The sequence below is a fragment of the Columba livia genome, chromosome 5 (assembly GCF_036013475.1).
Source record: "Columba livia isolate bColLiv1 breed racing homer chromosome 5, bColLiv1.pat.W.v2, whole genome shotgun sequence".
NCBI classification, from domain to species: domain Eukaryota; kingdom Metazoa; phylum Chordata; class Aves; order Columbiformes; family Columbidae; genus Columba; species Columba livia.
In genome coordinates, this window is record NC_088606.1 from 27,657,233 (window position 1) to 27,677,314 (window position 20,082).

The window sequence follows — 20,082 nt, forward strand, 5'->3', positions numbered from 1 at the left end:
GATCATTTATGTTTCTTCAATGTTTAGAATGTGACGAGAAGAGGAAGCAGTCCTGGCAGCCTGGAGGTTCCTAAAGACCTTCCAGATGTATTGAACAAACAGAACCAAATGCGTCCTATAGACGACCCGGGTGTGCCTTCCGAATGGACATCACCTGCCAGCGCAGGCAGCAGCGACCTCATCAGCTCCGACAGCCACTCCGACTCCTTCAGCGCCTTCCAGTATGATGGCCGCAAATTTGAAAGCAAGTATATTTTTCCAAAAGTATTCGTATTTTTGTTGCTTGCTTGCAAATTTCTCTCGTTTTTGTTTTTGTTTTTGTTTGTTTGTTTGTTTGTTTGTTTGTTATATGCCAGCAGTCTTCTGTACAGACAGCTTATCTTGATTTCTCATTGAAATCATTAGCAAGTTAATGGAGCAAGCAGAGTTCTTGAGAGTGGCTGTCGTGTTTGTAGTATACTAAACAAAACAGCACTGGAATACTACTGTGCAAAAAGCAGAACAGTGAACAGAAGTTAAAAAGCAATATTGTCTGCTCCCTGCAGCGTATTTTGCTGTTTTGCCCAAAATATAGAAATGAAAGGTTACTTTTTTTGGAAGTTATTTTAATTCTTTTGAAAACATTAAGGTAAAATTTTAAGAAGGGCTTTGTCTAGCTATAGCTTAATCAAAATACTAAGTGTAATATCATGGTAAAATTAATATGCTTTGTTTAATAACATAATTATTTCAGTTATTAATTCCCACTCTTGTTCAACAGAAGAGATCATTATGGTTGCTAGAAATTGTGACTTAATGTATTATGTAAGAGAGAAATGATGTTTATATGGTGGTATTTGTTGAAGAAATTACAATTCTTAGATATGTAGATGTTATGCAACTAAGTGATGTTATTTAAACACTTCAGCATGACATTTTTTCTTTAGTGTTGAAAAAGCCATTTAATAGAGTGTCAGTTGCCATAATATTTTTAGTTTTAATTTAGTGCTTTAATAACCAACTTGGATATTTCTTTCCAGCTTGTAAATTTTGCAAATAAGTTCCTTAATGTATTTTCCTATTATTTTTACTGTATTCTCATGTAGGTGCACTTGGAGCAACTAAGCAGAACACACAACATGCAATAGGAGTGTTTTCTCCAGAAGTACAGTAACAGTTTCGTGACAGGAATGAGAATATTAATAAGAGTCAATTACTTTCTGCTGTTATATTTTATGTAAATTTTGCAGCAGTGTTTTAGTAACATAGGAGGTGTACATCCAAGTTTTACATGGAGGATTTTGGAGGTGCTGGGCTTTGGGGTTTTATGTTATTGTATTTTTAGGTTATAAGTTAATACAGTGCTTTCCTCATGCAGATTTCAGCTTTGGCACTGAGGCAGGGACACCAGCTTCCACTGACGTTGATGCAATTTCAGGACAGCAACAGAGTGCTGAGGAGCAAGAAGTGGCCAGTCTAACTACACTCCATATAGATTCAGAAACAAGTAGTCTCAATCAGCAACCATTGTCTGCTGAAGCTGCAACTATTACTGGTAAAGTAGTTAAAAAAAAAGGCATTTATTTCAGAAATTTTTCTACCCATCCTGAAGAATTCTAGTTTCAGCTTCTGCAATGAATCTGTATTCTATATAAGATGATTCTTTGATTTAAATTATTTTTTTTATTGCTATTGAAAAGTAATATATAAAATAACATAAAAGGAAAACCTTTTTCTCACTTAGTTACTCATATGATCCTTGGCTTGGTGCTAAATGCATTTTAAACCCTTCATGAGAAAATCTATACAATTACCAGGAAGAAAACTCTTACCACATAATGTATGCTAGATCTCTTACAAGTGTCCTTCTACTGGTAGTCAAATAGCTAATTTCCAGGAAGGATTTTTTTCCTTAGAAGGCTTTGACAGTGCTCTTTCAAACCTTTGTATCACACTGAAGTATGACGGAATTCTTCTGTATACATCTATCTTAATCTCTCTCTATATATACACTGTCTGTTGTGTAACTGGGAGCTTTTAATGTGCAAAATATTAGTCACTGCGCCATGTAAGATCAATTTTCATTTATGTAACTTAAGAATTCTTTTAATACCTTTCCTGTTGTTTTCATTAAAAAGTAAGTCTTTTGGGAAGCGGTGTTTCACAGCCTCAGCTGATGAGCTTGAGGCTCCTCTGGTTAACTTTGCAACTGTTTCTTGGGAAAGAGAATAGCGATTAGGTTAGCAATCACCAAGTGGTGCAATTAACCTAAATTTAATGGGCTCCTTTCTGAAAGAGAGAATCTTCCTTTCTGAGGAGTATTTGGAAGAAGGATCTCTTGCCGGATTTTGTAAATGGGAAGTAAAGATGTCCATTGTCATTTTCATACTCCTTGTCCCTTAATGGTTATGCGCTACGATTCCTGTTACAACCCTGGCAACAAGTACCTGTTTGTCTGTCAAAGCTTTTACCTACATACAGTGTCTTGTTCTCTGTGAGAAATCAAACTCTGTATTTTCAGAGAGATGGAAAGACATCTTTACTTCCTCTGCAACAATTTTAATTTTCTAAAACGGCCTTTCTGCTGAAAGAAATATGGTATTAGATTTCTTGGACCTTGTTGTTAAGCTTGTTCAACAATGTTCAGCTTGACTTCTGTTCTCTTCATTTTTCTCTTTGCTGTGTGCTTGTTGGAGGTCCTCGCAGAAAACCTGTTCTTTTTCTGTTTGTTTGTTTTTAAATGTTAATAATTTCATTACTGTTTGGTATTTTTGTCCAAGTTTGCACTATAATTGAATTGATAAGATTGCAATTAATGACTGAGTTGTCCATTGAGAGATTCTGTGGCTGTCTTGTCTTGTTGTTTGGACTGCTGTTTTAGAGAGGCAGCTTTTGTGTGTCACATGCATTTAACTTCAGCTGGATTTCCCAAGGAAGCAAGACTTGTGCGATTACACTCTCTGTCTCTGTCTGACTGCTCCATGCCCTCAATTGTTTTGGACCCCATTGTGTAATTTCTGCTAAATTGGCATGTAAGAAAACAGAAAGACAGTCTTTTATTTGAAATTTTATGAAAGATAGGCAGCTCTCTAGTGAAAATTACGTGTATGCAGGGTCCCGTGACAGGGAGGCTGCAACGTGAATTCGCTGTGTCACGTACCAGCAAATCCATGCAGAAACTCAACCCCAAAACCACTCATAAGAAATGATGGTTTTTGTGGTTCAGCTGCTCAGAAAACTATGTGTTTCTAAGTAGTTTTCCTTTGAGGATTTTTGGAAGGAAAATTTCTTCTTGGAATACAGGCATTCTTTCATACTCTTAGCAAATGATTGAGTTGACTATTGATTGCTGTTTGAGTCCTAGAACAAATTGAACCCATAGTATTCTCTGTCAAATTTGGATCCGTGTATGCTGGAGTATCTTTTAGTGCTTCTTACAAGACTCCAGTACAGCAAACTTTCCATAATGGTTTCTGACCATTCTCTTCTGTCATATAAAGGTCTTTTCCCTCCCTCCCTCCTTTCCTTCCTCCCTCCTTTCCTTCCTCCCTCCTTTCCTTCCTCCCTCCTTTCCTTCCTCCCTCCTTTCCTTCCTCCCTCCTTTCCTTCCTCCCTCCTTTCCTTCCTCCCTCCTTTCCTTCCTCCCTCCTTTCCTTCCTCCCTCCTTTCCTTCCTCCCTCCTTTCCTTCCTCCCTCCTTTCCTTCCTCCCTCCTTTCCTTCCTCCCTCCTTTCCTTCTTCCTTTCCTCCCTTGCCTGCACTTTCTCTCCCTCTCCTTCCCCTCTGTCCCTCACCCTCGCTTTCTCCCCACAAGCTCCCCCACCTCCTCTCTCTCGATCTACTTGCATTCATCACCCCACTTAGTGAGCAGAATGGAAGAGAAGTAGGAAAAGATTTCTTTGAACAGCTTTTAGGTGTGTATTTTACATTATCTTTGTGAGCATTTGGCAAACAAGTGATCGGTAGCTAGAGGAGAGCATCGTTCCCTGCTGGGTCAGACTGCAGTCTGGGTGTGAACCCAGACTCTGCTGCACAGAGGTGGTGATTTAAATTGATGGTAAAAGCTTCATTGCCTTTGCCATTTAAAGCAGATAGAGACCTTTGCAGTTTAACAATGTAATTAAGATTGTTTACCACAATTTCTGATAACATTGACATTTTCTCTCAAGTTCTTTAAACAATTTGTTTTCTTTACAAGAAAGAACACTTCACAGCCGATAATTTGGAAAAATTACTATTTAAAAAGACTCAGTTTTTCATTGCTGTCCCTAAAGTTCAGTTTAACTCTGAACTTCGCATAGTATTATAATATTTTTGGTCCCAGTGACGTTTGTCTAAGAGTTAAAATTAATAGGTTTGAATTCTTCCATTTTTAATGTGGTGATGTGTAGAGAAGTATGTGGTAATGTATCTGTTATCTTTTTTTTTTTCTTCCCATCTGACTATTCTGATCAAACTCAGCTTTTTATAAGGATCTTTAGGCAAATTCAGGAAGTGAAACTAAGGTAGTACAGAAGAAAAATACAAATACCCGCTCCATCTCCACAGTTTCCTCTGTAGAGGAGATCAAATAGTTGCCTGGAGGCTGTTCAGTGGGGATCATGGAAAAATGCCTTTGCAGCACTGCCATTCAAACGTTTGTGTTTTCCTGTCTTAGAGGAAAAAAATTCCTGTGACTTTTGCTTCACATGGATTTTCTCAGTGCAATTGGCAGATAAACATCAAACGTTGTCAGTTACTGGTTTGAGCTTTTATTTATAAATTAACTTGCATGCATCCATAAACCTGGAAAAAACAATGTTCCAGGAAAAATTCTGCTTAACCACTTGGCTGGAGAAAAATTTAGGTGAGGCAATGTGGAGATAAATTTGACTGATTCAGAACACTGGAAGTGCTGCAGAACTAATACATTTAAAATTATTTGGACCTAAACTAGAGGTCTGTTAATCCATTTACTTATCTGATTTTGATGTTCATCTCTCAGCTTTCATGCATGTAATTTGTTTTCTTTCAGAGCACCATTCACAGGGAGTTCTGCTTACAGTTTTTATATCTTTCCTTGCCCAGATCTGATATATAAAAGTAGTTCAGTTTTCTTTTAATGCTGTGTTTAGACAACATTTCAGTAGCTCAAGAAAATAGAAAAGCCTTTAAGGTAACTGTTAAAAATTGCATTTGCAGGCTCTGAAAGTGCTTCTCCAATCCAATCTGCTCTTGGATCCCGATCACAGACACCCTCTCCTGCTACTCTTCATGCAGATCATATTGAGCAGAAGGATCTGCAGCTGGATGAGAAGCTCCACCACTCTGTTTTACAGACGCCAGATGACCTAGGCAATATCTGGAACAGAAAATATAAAGCTGTTCTTTCTTCTTTCCAATGACATATAGTGAAGTAGCTAGTATCATGTTAGTTGTAGAAAATCCTGTGCAAGGCTATTTCATCTGCACTTTTAAAAATACTTAATTATAATGATTTAAAAGCAAACAAAACCTTTTTGTATTTTATCTTACATTCATTGGAACTGTTAGCAGTGGATTAATAGTCCACACATTTATAACTGCCCTTTTTGATGCTTAGAGTTGTTGCAGCTTAATCTAGTATGTGGCCCTGTCATAAACTCTTTTAGCATTGATGTGTAAGTAATAGGACATAATTTTAAGGTAATGTTATAGTTTCTTCTTGGAATGTTGGTTGTTTTCCCTTTCATATTTAAACACATTTATAATTACTTCCGCTGCCTTAGTTATTGAATTCTAGGGTCCATCCACTTTATAAATATGAAGTTCCCATTTCTCCGTATTTTGTGTCATGAAAACAGAAGGGTGTCTGATGTGCATTTCAGACCCTTTTCCTTTAAGTAGCCTGCTGATGGACAGGAATAACGTAATTTTGCTTTGTACTTTGAAATCTACAGGCTGGAAACTGTTAGTGTCTGTATCACAGTGGTCCAGATCTTCAAAACACGAGGCTGTGTGATTAGACTGAATTCAGTTTCATTTTGATTTTGCATTCCAGTAGGAGCTGTGAGATTTTCAGAAGGTCTCAGCAAAGTCTGGTGCTGAGAAGTTTTGAAAATCTGTCTGAGAGGAGTGGAAAGGAGATTCTGGATGCCTGCTGCTTTAAAACTGTGATTCGTCAGCTAGTTTAGTTGGCTGTTCAGCTAGTTAAATGTGAACTGAGTTAAGCTTTAACCATTGTAATCTACTGAAGTTTTCTTTGTATTGACAGAATAGATTAAACATCTTCCACCTGAAAAATAACATTCATTCGCATAACACTGATGTGTAGAGAAAGCTAGGTGAGAGTTAGTATGTGCTGCTAGGTTACTGAATGCTTTCTCTTCACTTATACAAATTTACTGCGTGAAGAACAGTAGCCAGAGACAAGTTTACTGTCACCTTTCTCTTTAATTTGCAATAAAATACGTTCCTAGTAGATTCTAAGAAAAATCATCTTTCTGTATGATTGGGGAAAATGTGAAGTTGAAATGTAATTTTACTTCAAAGCAGGCAAGTGGAGTTCTGGAGATTCATTGACTCCAAGGAACGTAAGACAGCATTTACCAAAGGAGTGGCCTTAGTAGGTCCATCAGACCAGTACTAATGCTCCAGAAGTGACCTTAAATGTTACTTATGGAAAGAATGTAAGAAACAGGACATTTCTTTCTCTACAGAGTTTGAAAGTAGACATATAGTTAAACATTTCCAGTTTTGAGGTGGCTGGATGGGTAAGAAATACCTTACTCTGAAAGCCTCATCATTTTTTTCCTTTTGGTTTTAAGAAAACTATGTATGTAAGAGTTGTGTCAGAGCTTTCTTTCTCTGGAGAGGTAGGTCTCACTGTAATTTTTTCTTCCATTGCAGAAACCAGTGAATTCCCCTCAGAATGTTGCAGCGTGATGGCTGGGGGAACGCTCACAGGATGGCATGCAGATGTTGCTACTGTGATGTGGAGGCGAATGCTAGGAATTCTGGGAGATGTCAACAGCATCATGGATCCAGAGATTCATGCTCAGGTTTTTGATTACCTGTGTGAACTGTGGCAGAATCTGGCCAAGGTAAAATAACTGAACGTCTTATCCAGCCTGACCCAATAAGGCAGGATTTTCAGAAGGAAAAAAAATCCCACCACCTCATATATTTCCCTTACATGGTTACCTCTTTGTTTTGTTTTTAATAATTGCAGATAAGAGACAATCTTGGTATTTCAACAGATAACCTGACTTCACCGTCTCCACCAGTTTTAATTCCACCACTCAGAATTCTGACACCATGGCTGTTCAAGGTGAATTTGAGTACTAAGCAGTGAAACAGAAATAAAAGTTCATGCAGTTGTGGAAGTGTTTAATGTTTTTTGATTTATGTGTAATAAATATTGTTCTAAAACTTAGGCAACAATGCTGACTGATAAATACAAACAAGGGAAGCTACATGCTTATAAGCTCATTTGTAAGACAATGAAACGAAGACAAGATGTTTCTCCAAACAAGGATTTTTTAACTCATTTCTACAATATAATGCACTGTGGACTTCTTCATGTTGATCAAGTAAGTTTAATTACAAAATTCAGGTTAATGTGAATAGTATAACTAAAACTAAATTGTTTTATCAAAAATACTGAAGGGATTTTCAGGTGAGTAGTTTAATTTTGTCTTTGAAAATGGTTATTTGACTGATACGTTTTCTGAACTTTGATAAACAGCCCTCATGTTCTTGGCTGTAATCAGGAATGCTTTTTTTGTAGTCCAGTTCAAGTAAACACGAGGGCAGAAAACATATTATTTGATTTTTTACTGATTGTATGTTATAGATTGAAGAATGCAAGAAAGAAAATGAAGCAGATCTCTCTAAGGTCTACTCTTCTTCTTACTCGCTCCTTGATGACACAGTTTAGCTAGTGGGAACATAAATTGTGCTCACTGCATTGGAGTAGTTTATTTACAGAGCACATACAGGAACCAGCAAGCTTACTGAGTGCATCTCAGTGGGAGTGGATCTCTTTCATAGGTTTTAATATGAACAAGTCTGAAAGTATGATATGGTTTAAAAGCTCTTTTTGAAGGCTTGCGTCAGAAGTGTGAAAAGTTTGGTTTTGTGAACTTTTTGGAGGAGCAGTTAGAGGCATAGGGAGATCGAAGGTTCAGACAACCCTGCTTTCATTAACTGGGGAAAATAGAACTAGTCCAAAATTATTCCACAGTTGGCTATGGATACAGATCTCCAGTTTCTGTCCTTTAAAAACCAGTTTACACTGCTTTTCTTGCTGGATTGCAAATCTTCCTAATGGCATCTTGCCATTTAAATGGAAATCACTGCTATTGGAGAATAAATTAAAAGGAAGAAAAGGGTTATTTTTTTTCATATCTGTGAACTTGTGCATTTTTTTTAATAATTAAAACATTTTCTACTTTTTCTAATATTTTGAAGAACTTGCATCATGTACATTAATTTTAACAACTGCCTCACTAAGTCTACAATAATGTGATGTGCTGTGTTGAATAACTATATACCCGAAATGTTGTGAAACACTTTATATTTTTTTCTTTATATTCTGGTTCCGTACAGATATATGTAAAAGGCTAATACCTTCTTTAAAGTTTTAGTCAGATGATACTTATTGGGGAGGATTTAAGCATGTTAAGAAGGTATGGTAGCTGGTTATCGTACTGTATCTCTGCTGTACATATTTAAATGAATGGTTAATCATTTATAGAACTCTTAAAAGCTAAATGTAAATGAATGTAAGATGTGACCTGGTACTGACCACCATACAATAGTGTCCAAGGTTAAATCGATCTATAATGTATGCTACAGTTTACTTATATTAATATGAGTGTACTTAAGGAATTTATCTTTTTATGCTATTCATTGGTCAGTAATAAGTGTCTTAATTGCCACAATGAATTTACTTTCTTGCATTTTTACTTTCTACCTTTGATAAATACCTGTCTTTTTTCATTCACTTCTGCTGCTCTTCTTTTCCTTTTTCCCGTTTTCCTTCTTCAAGGATATTGTCAATACAATCATCAAGCACTGCTCTCCTCAGTTCTTTTCGCTTGGTTTGCCTGGTGCCACCATGCTTATTATGGATTTCATTGTAGCAGCAGGAAGAGTGGCTGCTTCTTCTTTCCTCAATGTAAGTATTCATCAGTTAATTCTCATTTACATGTGAGTGGAAAGGATTTGAGAGAAAACTGAGCAGTATCTTTCCTTCACTAGTGTATTAATTTAACTCTAGAATTCAATGTAATGGTTAGCAAATAGACATACTGTCAGTGGTTTGTTCCGGAATACTACACATGCAAGTTCTCTCCAGAAAATATGTGAAGAATGCAAAAATTACCATTGAAGCAGAGAATATTCTTTTACTTCAGAGTTCTTGGAATTGTGACTGCCGTTTATCTGTGCTTTAAAATGTTTTAAATATCCGTTTTGATTGTACCTTCATTTTAAAAGTATATTTATTCCTCCATATCTCTGCTGTGCAGTGACTTTGATCATGCTTGAGAATGCAAACCTGCTATTGTTTGCACTATTTGGATGTATTTCAGATATTGTTACCCTGGCAATTTCAGCCTTATATAGTAATACTGATATAATTACCCAGGTGCTGTAGATCATGCATGACTGTACTCTCTCAAAGATCCCCAATGCTCCCCTCCCGTTGTCTGTGAGTTTTGACTGTTGCTCACATCATTTCCCCCTTTAACCAACCATGAAATCCAGCCTCAAGGTACTATCTGAAGGCTCTGTCAGCTTCTGCACTGTTACCTGTCGTGTCCAGCAACGCCTCATGTCATGTCCAGTAGTTTTCCACATCCTGTTCAATTAGCTGAATCTAAGACCTCAGCCTAGTTAGCAGCTCAGTCATTTGTCTGTAGTCCTAACAATTCCTCTGCTCCTTTTTGGCTGTCTTGGAAAATGGGAGCATGGGGTGTGCATGATTAGCAATCCATGGTGCTGTGGTCTGGGTTTGCTCAGCCTTACAGAGTTTGCAGAAAGGGAAAGGAAATAGCTGTGTAGAGTTTCAGCAGTTGTTCTCTTTTAAGGCAGCTAGAAATGTCAACTTCCTAATTGCAGTAAGAATATATATATCTCCTCACCTTTTTTTCTTTCAGGCACCAAGAGTTGAAGCACAAGTTCTTTTAGGATCTCTAGTCTGTTTTCCCAATTTATATCATGAACTACCAGCTCTTCACCCAAACATTCCTGACATTGCTGTGTCTCAGTTTACTGATGTTAAGGTAGGAATTTTAAGAGTATTTGGATGTTATTCCGCTACCAAGTATATGTTTAACATGATGTTGTTACCAGATACAGTAACTACAATTTTAAGAGTCTAAAATTTTTCAGAAATCATTTCAAATAAGGCTCAAGATCCCATGAAATCTTGTCAAACTTTATGCTACTAAACATATTGTATAATTGCTGTTAACTTAATAATCTCGTCCCTTTTCAAGCCTACTCTCATTATGGCTGTTTGTAGTATCATAGATTTAATTGGCTGATAAGGAGAAGATTGAGAGGTTCAAGGTACATTAATTTATTGAGAATTCACAACGGGGAGCATCTGACTGTGTTCCTAGGGGCTTTAGAAAACCTCTGTACATCAGTATGTTATTTTAGACAAAAAACAAAGATTAATAGAGACCTCTCCCTCTCTGTCGTAACAGAGTTGGGTAGTGTGCTGGTATACTCAAGCTGGGCAGAGATCAGTTGGTGTGTTTAGTTGCCGTATGTCTGTCAGGTATGATTACTGTGTCTAAGAAAGGCTCCCCATAAGCTTCCAAACTGTTTCAATTTAGAGAGAGATGATGGTGTGGAAGCTGCTTCCTTTTGGGAGTGATTTTGAATTAATTCTTTCTCATTTTTGTTGCATAATGGATGTTTACTTGAGCTTTATTGAGAGGAACCTGCAGTGTTTAGGGACATTTCACTGTAGTTGAGTCAGAGTTCTTCTTGACATCATTCCTAAGGCTCTGTAGTCATTTGTTCTGCAACTACTTCCAAAGATTTTTTTAAATCAGTATAATTTTGGAGGGGGAAAAGTTCCTTGTTTAAACCTCAAAGTAATAGATACTTTCTGTAGTACCTTTCAGGGCTGTTCCTTTAGGGAGGCTTTTTTTTTTCTTTTAACCCATGTTTTTTTATGGAAATGTGTTGGCAAGAATTGGATAAATGGTTAATCAGCAGAAATCTTGACAGTAATCTGTGGGATATTCCAGGGGTAGCACAATAATGAGCATCTGGGAGAAACTAGAATCTTGCAATAGTGGTAAGCAAACAATTCATCTGACCTCAAACCTGGAGACTCAGCTAAGCAATGTGCCTGTGTGTGCTATAATAAAATTCTAATTTTCTGATGCTTCATGTCGTGGAGTTATTGGTAAATTGGTGAAAATTTTCCTCCTTGTTTTAGGAACTCATAATTAAAACTGTGTTAAGTTCAGCAAGAGAGGAGCCATCTGGTCCTGCACGGTAGGTCGTACAAAAAGCTTCTAAATTAATAGATTCCTCGCTTTGTTATACTGGTTTAAGTTGGATATATTGAAGAGCTTAAAGTAGAAATTTGTATGTATTTTGTTCATGGTTTTCTTTGCCACTAGAAAAACTGTGGTCTACCAAGTGAATGTGAAGTTGTTTTTAAATAGAGATAATAACGAAACAAACATTTTTTGACAGAACAAATGCTAATCTAGCGCAGTATCCTCTCTCTGATAGTGGCTGATAGAAAAGGATGTTATAATAAGGGTAAGAATATAAGCTGTGTATCTTAGTGCTCAGCTCAGGGCTTTTCAGACTAGAAAGGCATTTTTGAGTTTGATTAAGGACAAGATTGCTTACAAGAGAGGTATGGTTAGTTTTTATTAGACTGCATGATTTAATTGGACAAACAGAAATAATTAAAGGTACGTGAGCTTTTCTTCACGATATGGAAAAGAAGCAGAAGATACTGGGCTAAGCATTAAACTGGCAATGATTGTTCGGATACTTAAACCTAAGCATTTTCTCAAATAGAGAACTTCAGGGAACAAGATAGTTACCAGTTTTCTTTTCTGTTTCTTAAATTGTTTAGGATTTTTTTCCTTCTTAGCTATGCCCTGAAGCTTTCAGTCGTAGAGTCCTGTGTATGGGATTGAAACAAGAATCTGTAGTGCCTACCAAGAAAGAGTACATTGGTGTGCCTTATGTGTTTGGGTGGAGTGTCTATACATGCTCAGCTAATAAATTGTTACGTAGCAAATGCAAGATACTAGGACCACATGCCTGAAAAATATAAGTGGAAAAATCAGTTCATTGAACCTTAACATGTTTTGCTGGAAAACAAAGAGCAGTTTTCATCAGCCCACTTGAGCTGGTAATCTCTCTCAACACAGGGGAAGGAAGGAAGGAACATTCTGAGATAATTTTCATTTCATTTTTCATGTTCTTTTACAAAACAGAGTTCTGAAAAACATAACACTGTTCACTTTGCTTTTGAAAAAGGTGATTTAAATCCATTTGGTTCAGAACATTATTGCTGATCCTGTGGCAGTGAAGCACACAGCATTAATGTCTTCAGTTCTGACGGTGTGGCTGGGAAGAGGAGGGGAACACCCTGCACATCCCCATGTCCCATCTGGCTCTGAGGGTGTGTACACAGGAGCAGAGGCACATGTGCAGGCCCAACCTTTCAGAAAGCTGAGTTGTACTGCCCACAAAATACAAAGTTGTACCACTGTGTGTTATAACATTAAATGGAGATCAAAAAAGGAATACATTCCAAATGTATGTTTGGGTTGCCTGTGTTTCTTCTTCTGGGAGAGAGATAGGTATGTCTTCATTGTGGAGATAATCATGTTTCCACAGCTCCAAAAACTTGACTGCCTTACTCCTCAGTGGCAGTTTGTCCACTCTCTCTTTTGGGAATAACCTCTCTGATACCCTCTGCTTCACAGCAGTACAGAGTTCAACCTGGGTTACTGTCAGAGGTCGTGGTCACATTTAGGATCTGCATTATAATTTTGCCATGTCAGCTCAGCTCCTGGTAGAGGGTTAATTGTCTTTGCAGTTGCCTAGGAAGGAACTTCAGTACATAGCTTTGTATATCTCTAGCAAGTCTGAATGTTGTTACTGTTACCCAAGCTATAAATCTCTATTTTTTATCTCTTCCACAGAAGCTTGATGTTTTGCATTTCATTACATACTTGACCCAGCTGAGCTTCAGGGAAGTCAGTTATCTGAAATATGTTCTGATCTCAGATCTCCATCCGTAGAGATTAACTGTATTAATCAAATTCCTCTCCTGCTGCCGACAGTCTGAAAAAGAAGTGACAGGTTGATGAACTCGGTGTTCATCTGTTCTGCTTGTGCTGTTATGGCTCTGAGTTTAGTAACAACATTGTAGACACATAACTACACAGTTTTTCAGAGGCTACTCTAAATAATGATAGCAAAACTGATGTTCTTTGTAGAAACCTCACGAACTCATGGATATTTTGCATGTCAGCATATCATCAGATGTGGAATGGATCTCAGTAGCATGAAGAAAACTTTAAATAGTAACACGTACTTAGAGCTGTCTTCTGTATACTAAAGGTTTATTTTCTGAGTCAGCTGACACAAACTGTCTACATTTATTGTTAAATCCATGCTATATTGTATTTTGTTTTGTTCAAAAAGGATGGAAACGCAAACTGTGGAAATAGCAGAAGAGTAGACTGGGAAGGGACTGGGGGTACCTCCATTAGCTCACCCTCCTCCAAAGCTGGAGTGTGTTTAAAATGTTCCTGGCAATAGCTTGTATAAACCGTCCAAAAAATTTTCTTAAAGAAGAAATTTACAAAAATCTTGGATTGTTCCAATACTTATCTAATTTTTACCGTCAGGTTGTTTTTATGACTAGTATTTGGGAGAAATCTTTTCTACTGGAAATTAAACTCTTCAGTGACTTACTGCATGTCGGAAGTTTTCTTATCATTTCCTTCCTTAATTGTGATCTAGACTCAGTATGGCCTTCAACTTTTCCTCTATATATAATATTTCCCAAAGCTTATTATTGTTGCCACTTTTTTTACTGGAGCCCCTCAGGCTTGTCTTTATTCTTAAATGGTATTAATAAAAATGTAATGGAGGCGGTGTTGCAACTGAGATTTTAGTGACAGTGTACAAAACAGGAAGTCAAACCAGCACACATATTATTTACATTAGCACATAGAATTCATGCAAAGGTGTATTTTTGTGACCTCTTAGCAGGATCTGTGTAGCTTTAAAATCTTTTTTCTACAGCACCAGCTTCATAGCCTCTTCTGTTTCTGTTCTAGCACATGATTTTTCCTTCCTAGGTGTAATGCTTTGCAGTCCTATGACTGTCTTTTATCTCTTGATTTTTGGACTGCTCTCTGATTTTCTCCAGAGGATTTTGAATTCTGAAGTTTTTTTCAAAATGTTTGCAGCCTGTGTTCTTGAAGATAATTACTAATGATTGAGAGATTGCTTAAGCTAGCTCCTTAACATTTCTGAACAAATTTAATCCATCTCTGCTGATTGGAACACATCTATCTAAATACTCTTTACCTTAATGATTATCTTGTATTTCTTGATTTTAAATGAAGAAACAACAAAAGTTGAAGTATTTTGTCACAATATGTACACTGTCTCTGGCATTAATTTACTCTTTCTCTATTCATCTTTGTTTATTGTCATTCTAAAAAAATGTAAATGTCTGTGAACAAATAACATTCCTCTTTCTTGTCTCTGAGTCCCGAAAACTCTAAACAAATACATTGGGGAGGAGGAACCTCCCACCACAATTTTGACTTTGTCTTAAGAAAATATATATGAATTTTGAATAGATGGATTTCAGCTAATATTTTTTAATCTGAAAAGCACATACAGATGCAGGAGTTCTTGATATGTTTAGGATTTTTCAGTTGCTCAGAAGGTTGCTTCCTTGTCCCTTCCTGTGCCTTCCCCAGGGTACTTGGGATTTCTTTCTCATTTTTAAATAAGTTACAGCATTATAAAGGTACTTGTGTAGTTATTTTTGAAATATTAGAAACATATTTATTAGATTTTTGCAAGATGTGTCATGAATCATAAAAATTGCACATTCTTGTAGCATGTTTCTCAATTTTTCCAACATTGTTTTGCAGATGTGTTGCTCTTTGCAGCCTTGGTATTTGGATCTGTGAGGAGCTAGTTCATGAATCACATCATCCTCAGATCAAAGAAGCATTGAATGTGATTTGTGTTTCTTTAAAGGTGAGAGGCTAATGCTTTTACAATGTATGTTGCCTTTATGCAGAGAGGTACTTTGCTTTTTCAAGGTCATGACACATTGTAGCATCTCTGCTTCACAGTCTCATTTTCAGTCCTTAAAAAAGACTGAATTCAGTTTAATTGGTGGATCTCTAAACTCTGCCAAAAAGATCTTTGGCCTTCTGTAAGTTTGGAGGAAACAATATGCTGGGAAATAAGAGTAGATCCGTGTCTTAATATATATATATCACTAGCCACTTAACTCTAACCTCTACCCTTTGGAGCATAATAGTTTGTTCATCATCCCAGTTTTCATAAATAATCCTTGCAATCCAGGTTTCAGCAAAACCATTACTGGCTTTGTCCAACTTTGTCCAGCTATACCCCTTCCCGCATCCTGGACCAAAGCTTCCAGGAGGCTTTTCTGCATCTGGCTGTCAATAGATCTAGGAGCCTGTGGTGGATTAGCCTTGAGTAAGGGCCAAATACCCACACAGCCACTTACTCCCCCTCCTCAACAGGACAGGAGAAGAAAACAAGATGAAAAAAATCTTGTACATCAAAATGAATACAGGGAGATTGCTTACCAGCTGCCATCATTGGCAAAACAGATTTGACTTGGGGATATTAACTTAATGTATTGCCAGTTAAAATAATTTGTGCAGTGAGAAACAAAGACAAAAATTTAAACACCACCTTTCCCTGCCCTCCCTTTTTCCTAGGCTCAACTTCACTCCTTCATTCCCAGCTCCTCTGCCTCCTCCCATGTAGTGAAGAGAGGACAAGGGAATGGGGAGTTAGGATCAGTCCATAGCAGTTCCTCTCTGCCACTCCTTCCTCCCTGTTTCCCGTGTGGGTCCTCCCACTGGCTGCAGTCAGGACAAGTCTTGTCCAATGTGGACTGTCTGTGGACTGCAGTTCCTTCAAGAAATATCCAGTGCTGCAGTGTGGGGTAGTCCACGGCTGCAGTGTGGATATCTCATCCAACATGGTCTTTTCCATAGGTTGCAGGGGAACCTCTGCTCCAGCACCTAGAGCACCTCCTCCCCATTCTCCTTCTCTGATCTTCGTGTTCACCTGCTGTTGCTTTGTTGCTTTTTCTTTTTTTTTTTTTTTTTTCCCCTTTATCTGCCTTTGTGGTGTTTTTTTTGTGTCTCCTGTCTAGGTTAGCCATGGATGCTGAGGGAAGTCACATTGCTCACTAATTGGCATCTTGGGTTCCCCAGCTCTGATTAATAGTACTTGTAAAGCCCCCATGGTACATTCTCCTGACACATTGCAAAAGGGAAGGGCCAGGGTAGAGAGGAAACTGGAAGGGATCCCAGTTTTGTGAGCCATCTGCTGTCATATGCAAAAAGTATGTCCCAAGCCAAGTTGCTGCCTTGTACTTCTTGGCTTCCAAACTGAGACGGAGCATTCAGTGTAGGAGGGAGACAAGGAAGAAAGCAGGAAGGTGACAAATGCAAAAGCCAAGCAGAAGTGTCCCGAAGTTTCTCATGCTTCTTGCTCACCTGCTCTTTTCTTTCTCCAATGAACCCAGTCCTGTTATCCCCATATCCTCACTACATGCTGTGCCTGTTCACTTCTGTGTTTGAGAGCCGTTGCATTATTGCTTCTCAGTCCTGGCCAAATATTTAGAGAGAGATGTCAAGCAGTTATGCTGCATGCATGGAAGCACCGGAAGGTGTTTGATTTCCTGTGGCAAAGCACTTTTCTGTGGTCATTCTATGGCATGTCATTCAGGCCAGTACCTGTTAGAAAAAATCTGAATCCAAAGACTGGTGAAGAGTTGGCATCAAAGTTTATGTGAATAAACTACCTGTTGAAAGGGAATACCAAGAATTCTAATTTTGGTGAAAACTAAAGAGTACCTGTTTTTATGGTTATCATTAACATTTATTTCCTGCTTTTTATGCAGCATGCTGTAACACTGGATAATTCTACAGTTTTTCAGAAGGATTTAGCTTTTCCTTTTTTAATGGCTGTGGTGAGTTGGCCCCAGCTGTCAGCCAAACTCTCACGCAGCCTCTCGCTCACTGGCCCACCCCCAGCACAGGAAGAACAGCCGCGGCTCCCTGGCCCCTTCCCAGGAGGCCACCCCTACAACCCTCCCCAGCAAAACCTTCCTGTCTACACCCAGCGCAATGGTTCTGAAACTAATTAGTAAGATAGAACTTCTCAGTCTCTGGTAGTCACTGTGCAATTCTGTATAAACACCTTCACATTAAGTTCTTGAAATCCAGGATGATTTACTGGTTTGGTATTTGGTGTTCTGATTGAATCTGTTAAACATAGCTGGTATCCACAGTGATTCCCACCTGGAGATGCAGCTTGCTCACATACAGCTAGTTTATTATGGTGCAACTCCTGTAAAATACTTATGAATAGATTTTCTGACACTTGCCTGCCTTTCCTTTTGTGGATGACAGTTTTCATTATTCTGAAACTAGTCGCACTGCATTTCAGCTCTCTGGTCACAAGTTTTTCTGTTAGTGGTGATGTATCAACAGTATATTCCTTTCATCATCTCTGTTAATGAGCTGCACTATTTTGGCTTTTTTTTTCCTTGATGAGTGTTTTTGTTTTTCCTACTTTTTGAAAATATTTTCATATTCAAATTCTATGAAATAATTAGAATATTATTTAAAGCATTTTATTTTTAGCATGTTGCAAACTTACATGTGCATGAACAGTATCTTCAACTTTTTAAGTATGACCCAATTTATTTTCAGAACCTTTCTACATGCTTTTTGTTTACGTCAGAATTAAATGAATAGTTTAGTCTTTCTGTATATGCACATTGGTAAAAATCAGGGTGTACGCTTGCTATACATGGCTTGTGTCAGATGTTGTGAACTAACTCTCCTTTTCAGCAATGGGAATCTGAAAAGTGTCTTAGCAAATCAGCTGATCACATCCCGTGAAGCAGGATTTGAGTCTATGTCTAAAAAATGTGGCTGCAGGGCTTTTAGTATTAGACTCTAAATTGCAATTTCCTGTTTTGCAAAGTCACAGTCATCCTTTGCAGCTTCACTAATACTCTTTTCCAGAGTTTTCCTCCTTTTAATATCCCTTAACTGGTGCATTTTATCAAGTTCCTGTGCAAGTTTGGTATGAGGCAAATGATGCTGGTTTTATCTTCTGCAATTTATCAAAGTTTGAACTATTTTTAATCCTGACATTCATTGTGATTTGCCCTATTTTTGACATGTTTATTCAACCAATTATTTATAGCTCATTTCTATTAAACATAAATTATTTCTTGAATGAGAAGACAAAGATCTTTATATTTCTACTTTGCTTTGTTTTGTTTTGGCAAAAGCATCCAGTGCCTGTTGGCTTTTCTCCTGTTCCGAGCAGTGGTATACGTTCGCAGCAGACTTTAATCTTGAAATGAAAAGTTCATAAATATATCATTGGAGAAACAAATTAGCTCTAATTTGTTACCTAAGCAATCTCCTGGCTTCCAAATAGTCAGAGATTTAAACTCCCAGAATGGATTGTTTTCTTATTTTCAGGAGAAATGAATGGATAGGGGGCTGTAGTCCTGGTCCAATTTACTGATAAGTACAATTGAGCAAATAACATTGAATAGAAATGTTAGCAACAATTATATGCCTATTTCTGAAATAGAGAAGCGTATTCAGCACTGCAGTCCAGCAGCTCGCTCTGAATGCAGCCTGCACTCCTGCCAGCAGTGCGGCGATACTGCTGGAGCGGTGTCAGCCTCTGCTGAAGCCTGAGCCCCGAGGATCCCAACCAGACCTCTGCATCTCGTCGTTACGTGACGCTCCTCTCAAAAATGCTGCAGATACATCACAAAATTGTGTTGTTCGGGCTTAGTTGAATGAGTGCTAAACGTAGGTTAAACTACTAATAAAACCCAGAGAGCAATGGACCCTTGCAAAGATGAAAAGTATGGTAAGACGACATTTCCAAGAAGAACTCTGACAGTTAGGTGCCAGGCAGTGTGACAGCTCATTGAAAGCTTTTTTTTTCCCTATCATAACTTTTAAAAAATTCTGCCCACAGTTACACTACTAAATATAAAATCATGTAAAAGTAGTGAATTCTTATGCTTTATAACATACAGTATGCTTTATAACATACAGTATTTTTCTGAGCAACAGCTGGCTAAATGTTTGTAGCATCACAAAGACATCTTCGTGCCACCTCTGAAGGCTCTTGAAAAAACAGTCAGAACAAAGCAGCTGGTTTAAAAGGGCTGAATTGTTTCAATATCCAGCATAAACCCAGTGTTGCTACTTGAGTTTAGGAAAATGTCCTTCCAGGACACACAGCCCTATAAGTGTCTCTTCTAAAGTGTCTGTGCATTCTTTTGAAATGTGTGTTACTGACTGTGCTAGGACAGATTTCCGAAGTAGGTGTACAGTTTGATCTGATTGGGCCGATCACTGTGTTCTTGATCAAAACTTCATAGCCTCTTCCCATGAATAAGGAGATCTGAATGCACAAGATTTTAATTTTATTCACGTTCATTACCTTATACCCTTCAGCTTTTCTGTGAAATTTACATCTCCACTGACTTTCATTCCCTTTCTAAAATTAAAAAAAAAAAAAACAACACACAAAAACCCCCAACTTTTCAGGAGGAGAACAAAAAGGTGAACTAATTTGCACAAACCAGCACTAGAAATCATTCACTTGTCTTCATTTTAGAGCCTGATGATCCTCTCTTTCATTGAAAAAAAAAAAAAAAGAAAAAAAATAAAGTAAATGCTCCATGTTTTTAAGTAGTGAACAGCTGACTATTCAAAGACTCTGAAAAATATTCAGGCCTTTTTCTCAGGTACTTTTTCTTAAATTCAGTGATCTGGATACTCCATATTAAGCTACTCTG

General features: G+C 37.7%; 1 protein-coding gene across 16 annotated transcripts in view; it reads left to right on the forward strand.

Moving 5' to 3' along the window:
• The window catches only part of RALGAPA1 (Ral GTPase activating protein catalytic subunit alpha 1), a 138,932-nt gene that overhangs the window by 57,722 nt on the left and 61,128 nt on the right, over window positions 1-20,082 (forward strand). For 12 of the 16 annotated variants that reach the window (XM_065064048.1, XM_065064045.1, XM_065064041.1 and 9 more), the window contains 10 exons: window positions 28-244; window positions 1,358-1,534; window positions 5,160-5,312; window positions 6,846-7,039; window positions 7,168-7,266; window positions 7,373-7,528; window positions 8,989-9,117; window positions 10,100-10,225; window positions 11,401-11,459; window positions 15,116-15,224. In XM_065064048.1, coding sequence (XP_064920120.1) covers window positions 28-244; window positions 1,358-1,534; window positions 5,160-5,312; window positions 6,846-7,039; window positions 7,168-7,266; window positions 7,373-7,528; window positions 8,989-9,117; window positions 10,100-10,225; window positions 11,401-11,459; window positions 15,116-15,224 — 1,419 coding nt within the window. The remainder of the gene's footprint in view (window positions 1-27; window positions 245-1,357; window positions 1,535-5,159; window positions 5,313-6,845; window positions 7,040-7,167; window positions 7,267-7,372; window positions 7,529-8,988; window positions 9,118-10,099; window positions 10,226-11,400; window positions 11,460-15,115; window positions 15,225-20,082) is intronic. The other 4 variants (XM_065064047.1, XM_065064056.1, XM_065064044.1 and 1 more) reach the window with 1 other exon arrangement.